Below are 20,066 nucleotides of genomic sequence, written 5' to 3' on the forward strand. Positions count from 1 at the left end.
TGCTGATGAGCAATAATATTTAATGTTTTTCCTCTTTTCCCTCTTCCTCATGGTACTCCAGAAATTTATGATGAAGGTAAGCTTGAAAACTGTTGTTTAATTAATTTATCTCTTCTCGACCAAGACTAGTTCAGAAGAGATACAAAACTCTGTATCACAGTAAAAGTCAATTAAATAGTCAATTAAAAAAAAAATCTTAACCAGACAGTTGTAAAAAGCCAATTGGTTAAATAGCCTTTCTATAACATACTGAACATCCAGCATTCACAAAGAAGGAAATTTGTAAGAAGATTTATACTGCTCTCCCTGGCCAAACATGGTTATATAGTGGCTAAGGATCAGATTTAATAATTATTAATATTATAGTAAAATTATGAAATTTGGCTCAAATACATGGAACCTGGCTATAATGTCTGTAAAATTCTGTAATGCATTTGAGGTACTAAACTGTACCAAATGCCACTGGATACTTTACAAAAGTTTTCAGGATTTTTTTCTGTCCCTCAACTTTGTCATAACTTTCCTCATTCTGTTGTTAAGCTTCAGTATTCATGCCTTTTAGTGGTTTATTTTTTTCACCAAAAATTCTGAGGGTTTGCCTTTTCAATATGCGGTAAACTATATAAGTTTTCTAGTTTTTAACAGGGTTTATTAAACTGCTATCTGCTACTGTGTTGTGTGAGATGTTGATTGGATCTTGGAGGATTAACTTCATTTTTGCTACATCTGAGATGATTGCCTGCAGTGCTCTTTTCTAAATCCCATCTAGCTATTAGAAGTGCAGTGTTGTCAGTTAAGTTTATTTGTTTAATGTTTAATCATTATTTCATAGAATCATAGAATCATAGAGTTGGAAGAGACCACAAGGGCCATCGAGTCCAACCCCCTGCCAAGCAGGAAACACCATCAGAGCACTCCTGACATATGGTTGTCATTTGCTTAATGCTTTTATTTTGCTGTATAAGCAGCATTATTATTTTTTTTGGTATAATGTCCTTAAAATCATTGCACTTCTAACAGTCAGTTTGCGTAGGTTTGAGACAGGGCATTCTTGGGACTCAGCTATACAGCTGCAAATAAAACATTTTAAGTGTGTTTTAAGTGCAATATACAAGGTGGCACTAGATGGCAATGGTGAGCCTTATGGAAAATTCAATGTATTTTCAAAAAGGCTTTTAAAACAAAGCATTTTCAGAACAGTTTTTATATGTTCCTAGATTCCACCTTGGTGGCAATTCAGCACATATCTAGCAGTAGCTGACAGTGTGGTGGGGTGGTGCTGTTCACCAGACCCCTCTGGCTGTGTTCTGTTGTGTACTGAGAGTGAGGGGTGAGGCAGTGGTGAGGCCAGCTCAGTGCCAGCATCTTGGTGGAGCCCATTTGGCACTTAAGCTGGCACATTTGCACTGCTGGTGCTTTGCCCTCTCTGTCCCACTATGCGGCAGTGATGCAGCCAGAGGGAGTGTTCTGTTTGCGACTGGTTTCTAAGATGAAAATTAATTTGTAGCCAATATACCATTTAGGCAAATTAAATACAAATGTATTCAAAATCTGCATGTTCCCTGTGATTCTACTTCTGGAAGTGAATACCTGTCAGAGCTGGTTCAGATGCAGGTTAGCACACAAGACACAGAGTTCGGCAGTGCAGTTGATTCTTTTTTTCAAGAAAAAGGCATACAGCTCAACAATACCTCCCGTCAGGACTGATGGTGCCCGCCTTCTGCTTCCTCTAGGTCTCTGTTTCCCACGCAGCCTCAAACTATATCAGGCACCTGTAATCTCTGTTTCGCCCTACGCATCGCCCTACATGTCCTTGGAGTCAGGTGGGGAGGCAAGCTTGTCACAGGAGGAAGGCAGACTCCTGGGATTCTCTTCCAGCCTCTTGCCCCTCTGGTCTTCTTCAGCTCTGAGTCTGAGCTGCTCCCTGTCACAGGCTCTCCTTGCTCACTAAAGCCTGTTGCTTCTTCAGCACCCAACCCTACATTCTTCAGCATTCCTCCCTACAATCTCTCCCTGACTTCTCCTTGGTGTCCTACCACCAATCCTTGGGCTCTGAGCCTTTCTCTTTTGGGGGTTCCCTTGGGGGTTCCCCAGCTGGTACCTCCCACCACTCCTTGTCATCTAGTCAGCCCTCTTTGTAGCTCAGTGATGCAGTGTGGAGGACCCATTCCCTCTCTACCTATCGTTTGTGTGTGTGCATGCACACACATACACACTTGTTTATCTTGTTTATCTCTTCCCGTTGAGTGTGTGTGCCTGCCTGCCTGCCTGCCTGCCTGTGTGTGTGTGTGTGTTGAATGTGTGTGTGTGTGTGTGTGCATGTGAGTGGAGTGTATTGGCCATGCCTTCTGCTGATCTGCAGATTATGGAGTGGTGGTCAACTCATTGTGGCCTTTGGGCTGAGGAAAGTTAACCAGACCTGATTTAGTGCATTATGAAGTAGACTTTGACCAAGGCTTCTCCATGAAATCTTAGCAGACATGAAAAATTCTGTTCAGAGTGATAGTCCTGGTAATATGGGTGCTCAGATTATATCAAGCTTTGTAGGACAAAATCAGCACTGACTAATGCCATTGAAACATTTCATGATTTTTCTCTCAGTCCATCCTCTCTGGATATTTCACCTCCAGGTGTTGTTGTTGTTAGGGACCTGTCTCTTGTACCATACACATGAATGGCACTAAATGAATAGGTAAACAGTTTATTACTTGCATAGTGTACATTCTTGAAAAAGAATGAAGAGCAAGTCTGTACCCTGAGGGTCTTACTATCTAGATAACAGATATAGGGGAGACATCATAGCAAGGGGAAGTAAATGAAGGCAAGGGAATAATATATTGTTTTTTCAGCTGTATGTATTTAGGCTTAGTTGCTGGAGGGCATGGGGACAAGGAAGTTGTTCCAAAGGCTTCAAGAAAAGGGTTTGCTTTGAAGAAGGATTTGAAGTCAGCAAGAGAAGTGACATCATGAAGGTGATATGGGAGGCAGACACTAAGTGCCTTTGAGGGTCCCTTCTGCAATCTCTGTTCAAGAGCGAATGTAGTTAATGCAAGAAAGAAAGTGGATGAGAGTTCTTTTAAAATCACATGTTTTATAAACCTTCTATTGTATGTTTTACAACTGCTCGCATGATTCCCCCCCCCCCCATTAAGCCCAATACTGTACTTCTTTATTTTTTGCAAGTGATGGAAAAGAGCAGATGATGATAGAAATGCTGTCTCAGCAGCAAAGATAAATATTTATATTTTATATTCAAGGCTACACTGTCAGTATCAATGCAGGAATGTATTACCAATTTATTGAGGAATTGCTGATTTTTTTTTTTTTTTTAAATGCATACATGCTAAGCTATCTGTTGCTGGGAAAGTAGACCATATATTTTGTGTTGAATATGTTAATCAAGATACCCGATTTATCATCTTCAGTATGCTTCTAGCTATATGTTCAGTCATTCGCCAGCAAATCAATAGCTTTAAAATCAGGAGCATTTATCATCGTGTTGCCATAAATGATTGTGAGATGATTATCAATGAATTGAGTCTCTGGAATAGAGGCTATAAAATATCCCCTTATTAATGAAATGTATGCAGGCATCTCATTTAGATGATTTATTCAAGGCCTCTCTTCCCTTTATTTTGCTTGCATGAGCTACAGTTATAAAGCAATTCCCCCCTCTTCCTCTCTCCTCACCTGGTTTTGCATGTATAGTTGATGGTGACAGATTCCATATACAGTCTAGCTTTTGCACTGTCTGTCACCCACTGTTGAGAGTTCCATCTCCAGAGAACAAGTCTGTTTATCACCAACTTTTAAAGTATCCTGAATCCTGATGCCTAGTGCAAAATTGCTTTAAATTATTGCCCCCTGTGTTGAATTATTTTACTTGAGATGGTTGTGTGTTTATACTGTATAGCTATATGTATGGGGTGAACATTCTATGGCATGCACTGATAGGATTCTGGAATTTATTTTTTTTCTATGTTAGGTAAGAGATGTTCAGCAAATTCCAAGGCTAGGCCATTTCATTGTAAAAGTACATTGCCTTTGTGGGCTTATTGCAGAGATCATAAAATATTGCTGAAATGAGGTTCCCATAAGTTTTTTAAAAAGTTATTTGCGCTCTCCTAAATGTGACTAGGGCAGCACACAAACGTGGGTGTGTTATTGTGCCATGCCCAGTGCTTTTTTTCTGGGGGGACGCAGGGGTACACATACCCCTAAACATTTTGTGAATCTAAGTTTGGCCTCATTGAGGGGACATGTTTCAATATGAGTGGGAAAATTAGAGTAGCCCTAAACGTTTTTAAGAAAAAAAAGCACTGGCCACGGCGTAATACAAAACCTGAGGGTAGGGGAAATGAAAAATAGGTGTTTGACCCTTGGCTTTCAACACAATGAACTACAGTCCAGCAGACTGCATAGGCATTCCGGTTGCAAAAATGGTAATGGAATAGCGTAGTGGAACACTGCCCAGGTCATGGAAGAGCAGCTGTTTCAGAAGCCCATCTTGCATCAAGAATTGTTACTTATTGTAGCCTACCAGAAGGGGTGGAATGGTTGTGCTACAATTTAGTAAGAACACAGACTGGCAAGGAGGTCTCTTGCCTAACAGGCTTTGCTGTTGTCTATTATTTTCTGGCAATTATATTTACATCTTAATAGGTGGAGCCAATACTACTGAGACACACACACACCTCTGTCTATCTATGTATCATCTATCTTACAGTCTAAATCTAAGAAAACTTATATTGAATGCTTGATAAATCTATTTCTTTTTTTACAAAATTTGCTTTAAGTTGTAGAGCATGTGTTTTGCATGCAGAAGATCCCAGCTTCAACACTTAGTGTCTCCAGGTGTGGCTGGGATGACCTGTCTGAAACCCTGGGAGCTGCTGCCAGTCAATGTAGGGAATATTCAGCTACACAGACCAATGCTATGATTTGGTATACGGCAACATCTTATGTTTGTGTGTTCCTAATACACACACACACACACACTACTATTTTGACCCCTCAGAATAGGGGCAATGGGTGAATCAAGATTTCCTTATAATAGAAAAGAACAATTTCATGCCAACATGCTAATGAATCCCTCTTATTCATGCAGACTGCTCAAGGTGGTGGCCATCGAACGCTCCTCTATGGACATGCAATATTGCTGCGCCATTCATACAGTGGTATGGTATGTATGCTGATGTTAATGTCTTCTTTCGAGGCATCAAAATTAGAGGGCTGCAGTTGATGGTTGATGGGGAAAACTATATGCAATTGTCATAGAGATTATACTCTGTATGTGTGGTAGCAGGGAATTCTGTGGCTATTCCTTTCCAGTGCAATCATCATTTTTGGCTATAATGCCCCCTGCATTATGGAATGCATTCCCAGAGGAGGTGAGGCAGATATCAACGTTGTATGAATTTCAGCCTGCTGTGAAGATATTTTCATTTCAACAAGCATCCTGTGGATGCTGGGTTTTTTGATAGTCAACTATTTTATGTATGATACAGATCCTGTATTTTATTTTGTTGTAAATCACGTAGAGATATGTGATTGTAGGCTATTGATAAATATTTTAAATAAGTCAGTAAAAACCTGCACAAATGAAATCCTGAAGAATTGCATCCGAGAGATTATCACAGTTGTTACCAGTTGACTTTCAATAATAGTTTCATTGTTGTAAACCACATGGATATTTTTTAATGAAATAGTGGTATACAATTATTATTTTTTTGTAAATAAAAATAACAAATACAAAGGAAGAGATTCACCTGATGAACCCTATAGGTGGAAGCCATGCACAAGGTCTTCCACTTTTGCAATGGGGTTGTTCCCTTGGTGTGCTCCCAAAATTAACTCTGGGGTGAGGGAACGGAATGGGGGGATAATTTTATTTGGCAAGCTAATGTGCTTGTGCAGACGGAACATTTGTAACAGTACGGTATTGGATTTCACTCCTACCGTTTATTTCTTTTGAATCTATTATACTTCATCTGTAGTCTATACTCAACCTTAGAAATTTGGGGGTGCATGGGTAACATCTCTGATATTTATATGCTGCTTTTCAGGCAGGCAAACATTAAAAATGTTAAAACAGTAAGCTTCAATTAAGATGGTTGAAGAAAAACAGCAAGGCAAGCTGCAAGCTCCTCCCCTCAGTGCAAGGTGGTTCTTAGGTAGCCCTAGGAGGAAGAGAGAGAGGTCACCTCAGTTGGAACACTTTGAGCAAGATGATGGACCAACTCTATTCTTATTGCCAGCCTCTATCTCCCTTTTTTGTAATGTGTAATGTTGTTGCCTTATTTTATTTAACAAGTTGACACTGTGAAAGTAAGCATTTGCATTTTCCTTTAAACTGGAATTTACAAGGGTTTCCCTCAGAATGCAGCATGTTCCCTTCCTTCAGGAAAAAGCAATGTCTTCTCACATTTGGGCTTCTTTCTTGCAGCATCTCTCTCCTACTTTCTCCTGCTTTCAGGCTTTGTGGTTTTGCTATGTCTCTCACATATAGCAGTTGTTATTCACACACAGCAGCCTTGAGTTCTGAGTCTATCTCTCTGTTTATGCTGGCACTCTATATGTAAAAACATCCCCTTAGAATTGCCCTTGCTCCCTTCTGGCAAGCCCATATCTACAGCTGCTCCATCTCCCTCACACTATTACAGTGGTGCCTCGCAAGACGAAATTAATTCGTTCTGCGAGTTTTTTCGTCTTGCGAGTTTTTTCGTCTTGCGAAGCGCAGTTTCCATTTTTTTAAAAAAATCTTCAAAAACCTCAAAAAAGGCTACCACACCGCGTGCTATGAGTTGCTCCTCGAAGTCAAGTCGCAACTGCACCTCTTCAAGCAGTGCACCCTGTATTACTGTAACGGTTTTAAGAAAAAGGAAACAAACTTGCAAGATGTTTCCATCTTGCGAAGCAAGCCCATAGGGAAATTTGTCTCGCGAAGCAACTCAAAAAACCAAAAACTCTTTCGTCTTGCGAGTTTTTCGTCTTGCGAGGCATTCGTCTTGCGAGGTACCACTGTATATAGCAAAGTAATTATATGTATAAATTGAATAAGGAGCATAAAACTAGTTTTTCTTTTCCTTGTTTCTTAGTACCTGTGTTGTCTCTCCACCTCAAGAACATCAATGGACAAACTGGCATTTGATGTAGGCTTGCAAGAAGATACCACAGGTAAATAAAAGCTTTGCAAAAAACTGCACATTCTTTTATATGGCAGCAAGCTGAAATAGGTTTAAATTTCCAACAGAAACTTACAGTATTATACAACTAACAGCATTTGTTTGTATGTTCCAATAGACTTTAGAATATTATATGTTCCCTTTTTTTTTTTACCTCACAAATGCCTAGTTCCTTTCCTGTTAAAAATGTATGTGAACATACAAACACTGTAAGTTATTTATTATTTGGAATCCCTAGTGAATCTTTCAACTGAGACTGGTTTTGACTTTCTTCTGTTCAGATAGTGTTCTGCTTGCAATTTTAAAGCTAATTCATTCAATATTTTATAGGGCAGTGGAGACCATCTCTCCAAGGTGAATTTAGTTGCATGTTTCTTATTATCAGCTTTGTGAGAATGCATATTTTAAAACTATATCCATTCTACAGAAAAGGAGAGTGTGTGCCTATCACAGTTTGATTTTAACAGCAACATTTCTAGAACTATTCATTTAACACTCTTATTTAACACTCACAGTGTGGCAGTTGCTATTTTTTGCTTTGCAGACTCTTCTTTTGTTGACAGGAGATGTGGAATCATGTGATTATATGCAGATACCACACTTCTGCAATCTTTAAGTGGTGTGGACTACCACCAAGTGTAGAATAGAAGTCCCATCCTAACCATTTCATAGAGCCGGCTTCATATTCCATATTCTCAAAAATACAGTTTTAAAAGGAGGTCAGAGACAAAAATTAATCGTTAACGTAACAGCTGAAAATTAACTGTGGAGGAGCAATGGAGTCTTTAATATGAACTTGTCTCAGGGTATGGTCTAAAGGTGCAGTAGACCCACAACTTGCTGAAGGTGAGCAGGTCTGCATCTGGTCAGTGCCTGAATGGATGATTATCTGGTAACCACGTTTATACTGCCTTGGATTCCATGACGGAAAAAGGCAGGATACAAATGTACTTAAATGAGTAAAACTGTCAGCAGGCTAGCCATTTACTTTTGGGGAGCTATTGAACTAAAATAATACTTATTAGTACAAAATTGCGATCCCTTGTTCATTCTTCAGCAAAGTATGTTCAAATCATGACAAGTCACTGCATCCCAAAACCACAATTAGATGCAAAAATAGAAACAATGTATATCAAGGTGTTTTTTACATTCTTCTGCCCATCTTTTCCAATAATTGCTGGTAATGCAGGTGAGGCATGCTGGTGGACAATACACCCTGCTTCCAAACAGCGTTCTGAAGGAGAGAAAGTACGTGTTGGGGATGATCTCATCCTAGTTAGTGTCTCATCAGAAAGGTACTTGGTAAGTGAAGTATGTTTTGAGTATAATAATTGCATGGTACTTAACAAAGCTTAGTGAGACAGACTCTAATTTTTAGACCATGTTTCTGATGTGTTATTGGATCTGAAAGTCAATACATACATGTTTAATGTTTTATTGTGTTTTTGTATATGCTGGAAGCCACCCAGTGGCTGGGGCAACCCAGCCAGATGGGAGGAGTACAAATAATCAAAATTATTATTATGACGTATTAGTCATTGACCTGGTTCATATGGCATGAAAATGTGTGGGCTCTTAGCGAGGAGCTCACTATCGTGCCATATGCACAAACAGTTCTGGTCACCTCACCTCCAAAGATACTGTGGAGATTAAAAAGGTCCATAAAAGTCCAACAAAATGATCAAGGAGATGAAAGACTCCTTGATAGAGAAAGGTTACAACATGTGTGGTGCAGAGCAAGTAGAAGTTCTTCACCCTCTCTCATAACACTAGAACTCGTGAACATCCAATGAAGCTGAATGTTGAAAGATTCAAGACAGACAAAAAAAAGTACTTCTTCATAAACCACATAGTTAAACTATGGGATTCACTTTAACAGTGTATAGTGGTTACCACCAATTTGGGTGGTTTTAAAAGAGGATTAGGCAAATTCATGAAGATTCAGGTTATCAACGGCTACTGGTCATCATTGCTGTGTTCTGCCTTCAATGTTTGAGGTGGTATGCCTCTAAAATACCCATTGTTGGGAATGGCAGGTGCGGAGAACACTGCTGCACTCATGTCCTGCTTGTTGGTTTCCCATGGGCATGTGGTTGGTCACTGTGACAACAGGATGCTGCACTAGGTGGTCCTTTGGCCACATCCAATGGGGCTCTTGTCTTCTTAGTAAAGAGCACAAAGGCAGATGAAAATAATGCAGTTACCTATTACCATTAGGTCAGATGCTAAAACAGCACGGTTTATTTATAAACAAACATGTATTCTCCAGCCCTGTCTCTGCGCGCCAATCAGAGCATGAGTTTATTTTACATAGAGGGTGGGAGTGTAACAGGAACATATGGGACGGGAAGTAAATTCTTCTCACAATGCACTCAGAATGTCTCGTCAGTATTTGCACTGAATTCTGATTTTACTACAAAATACTAGCTGCTTAAAGCTGCTGCCTATTTTAGTAGTAATGAAGGTTGCAAAGGCATAGTCCTGGCTTATAACTGCACATATACATACATACATACATACATACATACATACATACCCACATACCCACCCACCATATTTCTCTTATTGTAATTTGTTTTAAACTGTTTTTACCATTGTGTTTAAATTGTTAAATTGTTTAACCTGACCTGGGACTTTAGACTGAAGAGTGGGCAATTGATGATAATGATGATAATAATAATAATAATAATAATAATAATAATAATAATAATATAGTACACCCTGGTAAATTCAAAGATAATTGGCTTCTGGCTATACAGAAAAACATTAGGGGCTCCAAGTGGTGTCTGCTTATACTCCTGGGGGCCTCATGAGTTATGATGGGCAAGACTGGATTGATATTCAACAACTTGGTGCACCATACTATGACAGCTTTTCTAGGGAAGAACCCTGACTTCTTTCCGACATGGCATGGAAATGGAAGTGACATCAGTAAGACAGAGGACAGGGAGCTGGCACTTTGAATGTTGATCAAGACCTCTGAACTGGAAAATAAACACATTGCCTATTCCTCGTTGCCATAAAGATATAAGTGGCCCAGTTAGTTTGTGTATCAGTCCTGCACACCACTAAGTGTACAGAGTTAGCATCAACAGAGGATGGTTGAGAAGTAATATTAAGCTGAATCTGGTGCTTCCTATCAGTTCCCTAGGGCAAAGCATGTCTTTTAGCAGAAATTTTGATTCATGTAACCCCAGCTTCAAAGAAAAATGCCGTCAGAAAGCTATTACTTGCAGCGTGAATTCAGTGATTACTCAGTATTTTCTGATTCACTGACAGTTGCATCAAGCCAGAGACCTGAAGAAAATTAGGTTTGAGCTTGAATGCAGGTGACTTGCTGCTGCAGAGACATTTGAGTGACTTTTGGCTTCATAAGTTGTTGTTTCAATTTAGAAGCTCCAGTGTGGATGCAGAGAGGGATTGTGGTGTTTATACACAGCTCCTTGTGAGCAGGATTGTCCAGTTCTTATCAATATGTAAGGAAACTTCCCTGTGCAGAGCATTGTCTAGTAGTGTAGAGAACTGTGTAGCACTGTTGATGTGTGCATGGTTAATTAGAACCCCAATGATTTTTTCATCAATTTAAATTTGTTATTAATTTCAAAGTCTTCTTTTTTCTTTCTGCATATGACTAGTGAGATAAAATTCACAGTAATAGAAATAATAAAGCAATATCAAGAGTTGCAAGCTGGAGGGTCAACATCTTTGTAAGTGGCTTGGATGAAGGAATTGAGGGGATGCTCATAAAATTTGCAGATGACACCAAACTGGGAGGGTTAGCCAATGCCACAGAATCAGAATTCAATATGACCTTAACAGATTAGAGAACTGGACCCAAACTAACAAATAAATTTCAATAGGAACAAATAGAAAGTTCTCCCCTGAGGCAGGACGAGCCAGATGCACAAATATAAGATGGGGACACCTGGCTTGCCAGTAATACATGTGAAAGTGATCTAGTGGTCTTAGTAGACCACAGAATACTGGGGGTGGGGGCCAGGTAAGCCCCGCCCTGGATAATTGATCACATGACATGGTTCATGCACACCATTTGAACAGCAATTCTCATCAACTGGGGGGCTGCCCCCCTCAAGTATTTTATGGGGGGGAACGAAGGGACTTTGGCCCCTAGGGTTTGGCTTTTAAGTCTGAGTGCCACAATTTAAGAAGGATATTGAGAAGCTGGAACATGTGCAGAGGGTGGTGACTAAGATGGGTAGGGAGAAGAGAGGAAGGGGAAGTCTTGTTGCACAAGTTGAAATCTACTCGCATGATATTTGATAAATACAGGTTCTTGTATATTCTTGTAGTATAGTTTAATAATTAGTTCTCTCTTTCTCCTATGTTTGCAGCATTTGTCTTATGGTAATGGCAGCTTGCGAGTTGACGCGGCCTTCCAGCAGACACTGTGGAGTGTAGCCCCCATCAGTTCAGGAAGTGAAGCAGCTCAAGGTAATATTGATAACATAATAATGCTAATGCTAATTGTACTATCAGTTAGCTGTTTCAATAATAATGGCCTGCAGATAATTGCTGTATTGAACAAGTATTTCAGGACCTTTATATTATTTTATTTAGGGATTGGAGGAAAGTGAGACAGATGGTACTGCCGCATGTCATAAAATCAGTCCTACTCAAGGACACTTGATTTTATAATGTGCAAAATGAATAAATAATGAGAGGCAATGCACTGGATGATAGGCAGGTGGTTGTGTTGGCTTTTGATTTTTCTGGCATTCTCTTAGCCACCCACTCCCAACTCGTTCGTCATCTTGCTTAGTGTCTGCTTTTTTACATGTCACAAAAAACAGTACTGGGGGAGTGCACATTAGTGCTGACTTACAATATATCTGATTTCACTGGTGTGTAAAAATACCTTGGGGAAACCATGGATTCCTGGTTTGCCAGATAGCTTTTACTATGATTATATTTAATGAAGTCTGCACTGAATCATAATTATGCTGTTAAAAGCTCTTATTTCTGTTTTGTGCGTGATCTGGTAGTAGCTTTTATTGAAAGCAAATAATCTTTATAGATTTTATCATACATTTACATTTCAATAATGTAATGTAAACACAATAGTGTTTCAGATTATTCTCTCCAAGTGTATGCGAGGCTTAAACCTTGATTAGTGCCGTTAAAAGATGGCTGCTTTTCCCAGTAGCCTTGTTAAAAAGCAGGAAATCTGACTTTTGACACATAGACCGATGAGTGCTATCTTTTAACAGATCACTTACTGCACTTATTATTCTAGACATGACTTCAGATAGTGCCTGCAAAACCTTGCATGTGCACAGGGCACCCACAGGCTTAATAAGGAGTGAATCCATTACTTCTCTTCTTACTATAGTCCTTTTAAAATAAAAATAAACAACAAGGAGACAGGGGTGCGGATTTAAAACCAGTATGTACTATCAACATTCTTTGAAATTGAATGGAAGTAGATATTTGCAGATTTTGAGCTTGGCTTAATCCTAAAACACATAATGTTTGCCCCCCCCCCCCAATTATAGGTTACCTGATAGGAGGTGATGTACTGCGGTTGTTACATGGTCACATGGATGAATGTTTGACTGTCCCTTCAGGAGAGCATGGAGAAGAGCAAAGAAGGTAAATTTTATGATGGGAAGGGGAAGAGATGGTCATGACAGGATACTGTGGACTGGGCCACTTGGTGTAACCCTAGGGTGTTCTGAGAAGGAACCAGCAAGAGAACTGCTGCACTTATCATTCCCTAAGCCCCATAGCTCTAGGAAAGGGGCTACGTCACAGGCCCCATGAGGTGGGGAGACTCTTATTAGCAGCTGACCAAGTGCATTGAGACCAGACTGACCCCTTGTCTATAGCTGATGTCACTGGGTAAAACGCCAGCATGAAAAAAGTGAAGTAGAAGGAATTGTTATTGCTCTGCTACCCTCTGGGAATTTGGCTGTATTGCCTGGGGAAGTAAATGTGAGGTTGACCAAAGTCTAATAGCATATTCCCCTCATGGAATCCGTGGATCATGGAGCATTATTCATTGTGCCACTTCCCGAGGACAGTCCCACAAACAGAACAAGCAAATAAATTCATAGGCTGGAATACTAATAGTGCAATCCTATATACTTGTCCTCAGAAGTAAGTCCCATTGAGTTCAGTAGGGCTTAATTCCAGGTAAGTAAGTATAGGATTGCAGCTTTAGACTTTTTTTTTTAAGCTGTACAGGTTGCAGTCTTGGTTACTCAAAAGCCTTCATTATACTTCCTTGCTATATTTAGTTAAAACTGTTTGAGGACTTAAATCTGTTCAAGGATTTATGGTTAAAGCACATGGTAAATCACCTGCTTTGCATATTGGGTTCAATTCCCAGTATTTCCAGTTGAGAGGGACCTTAACTAGAAGAGCTGGGATCTTGGAAGAGACTTTGCCCAAGATCTCGGAAGCCATTGCCAAAGTACCAAAATACGGGAACTTCTTATGACTCCGTTCCCAAATCTAAATGTAATATTCTTTTAGACCATAAGCATGAATGGAAATCTTAGTTCTTGTTTTGAGCAGTTGTTCTATAACAGTGAGTATTAACAATACTGTATATTAAGAAGATACATGGTGAATTTTGCAAATACGTTTCTTGAAAATTGAGCCTGATCCTACTTGGGCTTCACAGTAGGGAACCCACTGAAATGAATAAAGCTTGCTTTAGCCCAAGGCTTGTGGAATTGGTATTTTTGATACTTTCGTTTATTGAGAATAGAAGTGTCATTTTATTTTTTTTGTCATTTTTCTGTTGCCCATTGTACCTGGGGCTTGCCTAAGGGGTTACTAATGCAGAGAGAAAGAGAATCTAGAGGGAGAATAATGATTATGTGTCACTGTGTTTGGAGCTGGAGCAGAGTCACTATGAGGGGAGAAAATATTTTTTACAAGAACATATAGATACTTTTTCTCTCACTTTCCACATCCTACTCTAATGAGATTAATTAAGCTCATTTATTTATTAATGGCCCCTTCATGGATCACTGCCTTGCCATGGCGAAGGGGCTTGAATAACTCAGAGAAGCTATGAGCTATGCCGTGCAGGGCCACCCAAGATGGACAGGTCATAGTGGAGAGTTTTGACCAAACGTGATCCACCTGGAGCAGGAACAGGCAAGCCACTCCAGTATCCCTGCCAAGAAAACTCCGTGGACAAAGACAACAGGCATATAAAAGTTATGACGCTGGAAGATGAGCCCCTCAGGTCAGAAGGCGTCCAACATGCTACTGAGGAAGAGCGGAGGACAAGTACAAGTAGATTCAGAGCTGATGAAGCGGCTGGGCCAAAGCCGAAAGGACGCTCAGTTGCGGATATGCCTGAAAGCGAAAGGAAAGTCCAATGCTGTAAAGAAAAATATTGCATAGGAACCTGAAATGTAAGAACCATGAACCTTGGTAAGTTGGATGTGGTCAAAAATGAGATGGCAAGAATAAATATTGACATCCTGGGCATCAGTGAACTAAAATGGACGGGAATGGGCGAATTCAGTTTGGATGACCATCACATCTACTACTGTGGGCAGGAATATCGTAAAAGAAATGGAGTGGCCCTCATAGTCAACAAAAGAGTGGCAAAAGCTGTACTGGGATGCAATCTCAAAAATGATAGAATGATCTCGATACGAATCCAAGGCAGACCTTTTAACATCACAGTAATCCAAGTTTATGCACCAACCACTGGTGCTGAAGAAACTGAAATTGACCAATTCTATGAAAACTTACAACACCTTATAGAAATGACACCAAAGAAGGATGTTCTTCTCATTATAGGGGATTGGAATGCTAAAGTAGGGAGTCAAGAGATAAAAGGAACAACTGGCAAGTTTGGCCTTGGAGTTCAAAACGAAGCAGGGCAAAGGCTAATAGAGTTTTGTCAAGAGAACAAGCTGGTCATCACAAACACTCTTTTCCAACAACACAAGAGACGACTCTACACATGGACATCACCAGATGGGCAGCATCGAAATCAGATTGATTATATTATTTGCAGCCAAAGATGGAGAAGCTCTATACAGTCAGCAAAAACAAGACCTGGAGCTGACTGTGGCTCAGATCATCAGCTTCTTATAGCAAAATTCAAGCTTAAACTGAAGAAAGTAGGAAAAACCACTGGGCTGGTAAGATACAATCTAAGTCAAATCCCTTATTGAATACACAGTGGAAGTGAGGAACAGGTTTAAGGATTTAGATTTGGTGGACAGAGTGCCTGAAGAACTATGGATGGAGGCTCGTAACATTATACAAGAGGCAGCAACTAAAACCCTCCCAATGAAAAGGAAATGCAAGAAAGCAAAGTGGCTGTCCAACGAGGCCTTACAAATAGCGGGGGAGAGAAGGGAAGCAAAATGCGAGGGAGATAGTGAAAGATACAGGAAATTGAATGCAGATTTCAAAAAAATAGCAAGGAGAGACAAGAAGGCCTTCTTAAACGAGCAATGCAAAGAAATAGAGGAAAACAATAGAATGGGAAAAACCAGAGATCTGTTCAAGAAAATTGGAGATAAGAAAGGAACATTTTGTACAAAGATTTCCATAATAAAAGACAAAAGTGGAAAGGACCTAACAGAAACAGAAGACATCAAGAAGAGATGGCAAGAATACACAGAGGAACTATACCAGAAAGAAATGGATGTCTCGTATACCCCAGGTAGTGTGGTTTGCTGACCTTGAGCCAGACATCCTGGAAAGTGAAGTCAAATGGGCTTTAGAAAGCATTGCTAATAACAAGGCCAGTGGAAGTGATGATATTCCAGCTGAACTATTTAAAATTTTAAAAGATGATGCTGTTAAGGTGCTACACTCAATATGCCAGCAAATTTGGAAAACTCAGCTGTGGCCAGAGGATTGGAGAAGATCAGTCTACATCCCAATCCCAAAGAAGGGAAGTGCCAAAGAATGCTCCATCTACCGCACAATTGCACTCATTTCACACGCTAGCAAGGTTATGCTTAAAATTCTACAAGGCAAGCTTAAGCAGTATGTGGACCGAGAACTCCCAGAAGTGCAAGCTGGATTTAGAAGAGGCAGAGGAACCAGAGACCAAATTGCAAGCATGCGCTGGATTATGGAGAAAGCTAGAGAGTTCCAGAAAGACATCTACTTCTGCTTCATTGACTATGCAAAAGCGTTTGACTGTGTCGACCACAGCAAACTGTGGCAAGTTCTTAAAGAAATGGGAGTGCCTGATCACCTCATCTGTCTCCTGAGAAATCTCTATGTGGGACAAGAAGCTACAGTTAGAACTGGATATGGAACAACTGATTGGTTCAAAATTGGGAAAGGAGTACGGCAAGGCTGTATATTGTCCCCCTGCTTATTTAACTTATATGCAGAATTCATCATGCGAAAGGCTGGGCTGGATGAATTCCAAGACGGAATTAAGATTGCCGGAAGAAATATCAACAACCTCAGATATGCAGATGACACAACCTTGATGGCAGAAATTGAGGAGGAATTAAAGAACCTTTTAATGAGGGTGAAAGAGGAGAGCGCAAAATATGGTCTGAAGCTCAACATCAAAAAAACGAAGATCATGGCCACTGGTCCCATCACCTCCTGGCAAATAGAAGGGCTCCATGATCACTGCAGATGGTGACAGCAGTCACGAAATTAAAAGACGCCTGCTCCTTGGGAGAAAGGCGATGGCAAATCTAGACAACATCTTAAGAAGTAGAGACATCACCTTACCAACAAAGGTCCATATAGTTAAAGCCATGATTTTCCCAGTAGTGACGTATGGAAGTGAGAGCTGGACCATAAAGAAGGCTGATCGCCGAAGAATTGATGCTTTTGAATTATGGTGCTGGAGGAGATTTGAGAGTCCCATGGACAGCAAGAAGATCAAACGTATCCATTCTTAAGGAAATCAACCCTGAGTGCGCACTGGAAGGACAGATCGTGAAGCTGAGGCTCCAATACTTTGGCCACCTCATGAGAAGAGAAGACTCCCTGGAAAAGACCCTGATGCTGGGAAAGATGGAGGGCACAAGGAGAAGGGGACGACAGAGGACAAGATGGTTGGACAGTGTTCTCGAAGCTACAAACATGAGTCTGACCAAATTGCGGGAGGCAGTGAAAGACAGGAGTGCCTGGCCTGCTCTGGTCCATGGGGTCACGAAGAGTCGGACACGACTAAACGACTAAACAACAACAACATTTATTAATGGAACTTTTAGACCAAACTTCATTACAAAGAATCAAAGAATGGTTACCAGCATATTATAAAACACACTGGAAAATCACCACCACCATCACCATCCATTGGTTATATTTTTTTTTTTAAAGCAATTTATTGGGTTTTACAATAAAAGTAAACATAATAAACAATATAACATTTGTCTTAACATAGTTTCACATTTTCTTTGGACTTCCTCACATCTCCCGCTCCCACTTTCATCGTTGTAACATTTTGTCAGCAATTTATCATCTTATTTAAATTCTTATATCCCTTCTATATTTCATAATCTTATAATTCTCGAAAGGAGCTAAATTTTCACAATCTTACTTATTTTCTTAAAAACTTCTAAATTTAGTGGTGCTCAGTTATTTTAATCTAGCATCTTATTTAGCATTCACTCAAATTACAATACTTTTGTAAATAGTTCTTAAATTTCTTCCAATCCTCCTCAATCCTCTCTTCTCCCAGGTCACGGATTCTGCCGGTCATTTCAGCCAGTTCCATGTAGTCTATCAGTTGTATCTGCCATTCTTCCAGTGTGGGTAGATCTTGAGTTTTCCAATGTTTTGCGAGAAGTATCCTTGCTGCTGTTGTTGCATACATAAAAAATGTCTGGTCCTTCTTTGCCACCCCTTGGCCGACAATACCCAAAAGGAAAGCCTCTGGTTTCTTAGTGAAGGTATATTTAAATACCTTTTTCAATTCATTATAAATCATTTCCCAGAACGCCTTCACTTTAGGGCAAGTCCACCAGAGGTGGAAGAACGTTCCCTCACACTCTTTACATTTCCAACACTTATTATCAGACAGGTGGTAAATTTTGGCAAGTTTGACTGGGGTCATATACCATCTATAAATCATTTTCATTACATTTTCTTTCAGAGCGTTACATGCAGTAAATTTCAATCCATTACTCCACAACCTCTCCCAGTCCTCAAACATGATATTATGCCCAATGTCCTGTGCCCACCTTATCATAGCCGATTTAACCGTTTCATCTTGTGTATTCCATTTCAACAGCAAGTTATACATCCTTGAAAGTACCTTAATCTTTGGTTCTAACAATTCTGTTTCTAATTTCGATTTCTCCACCTGGAACCCTAGTTTCTTATCATTTTTAAAAACTTCTTTAATCTGAGCGTAATGTAACCAATCTCGCACTTTGTCTTTCATTTTCTCCAAACTCTGCAATTTCCAATTGTCTCCATCCTTTTCTAGTATTTCCCAATATTTTGGCCATTTAGCCTCCATATTGGGTCTTTTTCGGGCCTTGGCTTCCAGAGGTGAAAGCCACCTTGGTGTTTTATTTTCCAGCAAGTCTTTATATTTTGTCCAGACATTAAACAATGATTTTCTGACAATATAGTTCTTAAAGGCCTTATTTGCTTTAACCTTGTCATACCATAAATATGCATGCCATCCAAAGGCATTGTTAAACCCTTCCAAATCTAACACATCAGTGTCTTCAAGAAGTAGCCAGTCTTTTAGCCAGCAGAACGCTGCGGCTTCATAGTACAACTTTAAGTCTGGCAGGGCGAAGCCCCCTCTTTGTTTTGCATCGGTTAATATCTTAAACTTAATTCTGGGCTTTTTGCCCTGCCAGACAAACTTAGAAATGTCTCTCTGCCACTTCTGAAAGCACTCCGTTTTGTCCAAAACCTGAAGTGTTTGAAATAAAAACAACATCCTTGGCAATACATTCATCTTGATAGCAGCAATTCGGCCTAACAAAGAAAGTTTCAATTTTGACCAACTATCTAAGTCTCTCTTAATTTCTGTCCAGCATTTTTCATAATTGTCCTTAAATAGACTTAGATTTTTTACTGTTATGTTTACCCCTAGGTATTTTACTTTTTTAACCACATTAAGTTCCGTCTCATTCTGAAACCGTTCTGACTCTGTATCAGTCAAATTTTTCCCCAAAACCTTAGTTTTCTGTTTATTTAGTTTAAATCCAGCCACCCGACCAAAGTCATTAATCAGTTGTAATACTCTTTTCGTACTGGGCTCTGGCTTCTGCAAGGTCAAAACCAGGTCATCTGCGAAAGCTTTTAATTTATATTGTTTCTGACCGACCTGAATTCCTTCCACCAACCGATCCCCTCTAATCATGTTCAATAGCACTTCCAGAACCGAAATGAATAACAAAGGGGAAATAGGGCAACCTTGTCGTGTCCCTTTTTCAATTTTAAACTCTTCTGTAACCACATTATTAACTATCAGTTTAGCTTTCTGTTCTGAATATATCGCCTCAATCCCATTCTCAAAACCCCGTCCCACTCCCATCTCTTTTAAATTTCCCATCATAAATTTCCAGGAGATATTGTCAAAGGCCTTCTCCGCGTCTATAAAAATTAAAACTGCTTTTGTATTTATATCTGTTTGCAAAAGTTCCAAAATGTCAATAATGTTCCTTGTATTAGCAAACAGATGTCTACCTGGGAGAAAGCCGGCCTGGTCCTTGTGAATTACTTCATTTAAAACTTTTTTAAATCTATTTGCCAAAATGTCTGCAAATATTTTGTAATCCACATTTAAAAGAGAGATGGGACGGTAGTTCTTGAGTTGTGTCTTTTCAGCTTCCGACTTTGGTATTAATGTGATGAACGCTTCCTTCCACGACTCCGGTGCCCTCTTCCCCTCCATAATTTCATTGCTGACCTCCATCAAAGGTTGTATCAAATAGTCTT

At 39.8% G+C, this 20,066-nt stretch overlaps 1 protein-coding gene across 18 annotated transcripts in view; it reads left to right on the forward strand.

Moving 5' to 3' along the window:
- RYR2 (ryanodine receptor 2) overlaps positions 1-20,066 on the forward strand; it is a 260,198-nt gene that overhangs the window by 62,976 nt on the left and 177,156 nt on the right. For 6 of the 18 annotated variants that reach the window (XM_080997555.1, XM_080997568.1, XM_080997565.1 and 3 more), the window contains exons 5-11: positions 62-76; positions 5,108-5,182; positions 7,098-7,176; positions 7,515-7,538; positions 8,374-8,486; positions 11,537-11,636; positions 12,698-12,794. In XM_080997555.1, coding sequence (XP_080853681.1) covers positions 62-76; positions 5,108-5,182; positions 7,098-7,176; positions 7,515-7,538; positions 8,374-8,486; positions 11,537-11,636; positions 12,698-12,794 — 503 coding nt within the window. The remainder of the gene's footprint in view (positions 1-61; positions 77-5,107; positions 5,183-7,097; positions 7,177-7,514; positions 7,539-8,373; positions 8,487-11,536; positions 11,637-12,697; positions 12,795-20,066) is intronic. The other 12 variants (XM_080997567.1, XM_080997569.1, XM_080997556.1 and 9 more) reach the window with 3 other exon arrangements.

The sequence above is a fragment of the Podarcis pityusensis genome, assembly GCF_964106645.2.
Source record: "Podarcis pityusensis genome assembly, chromosome: 3".
Lineage (NCBI taxonomy): Eukaryota > Metazoa > Chordata > Lepidosauria > Squamata > Lacertidae > Podarcis > Podarcis pityusensis.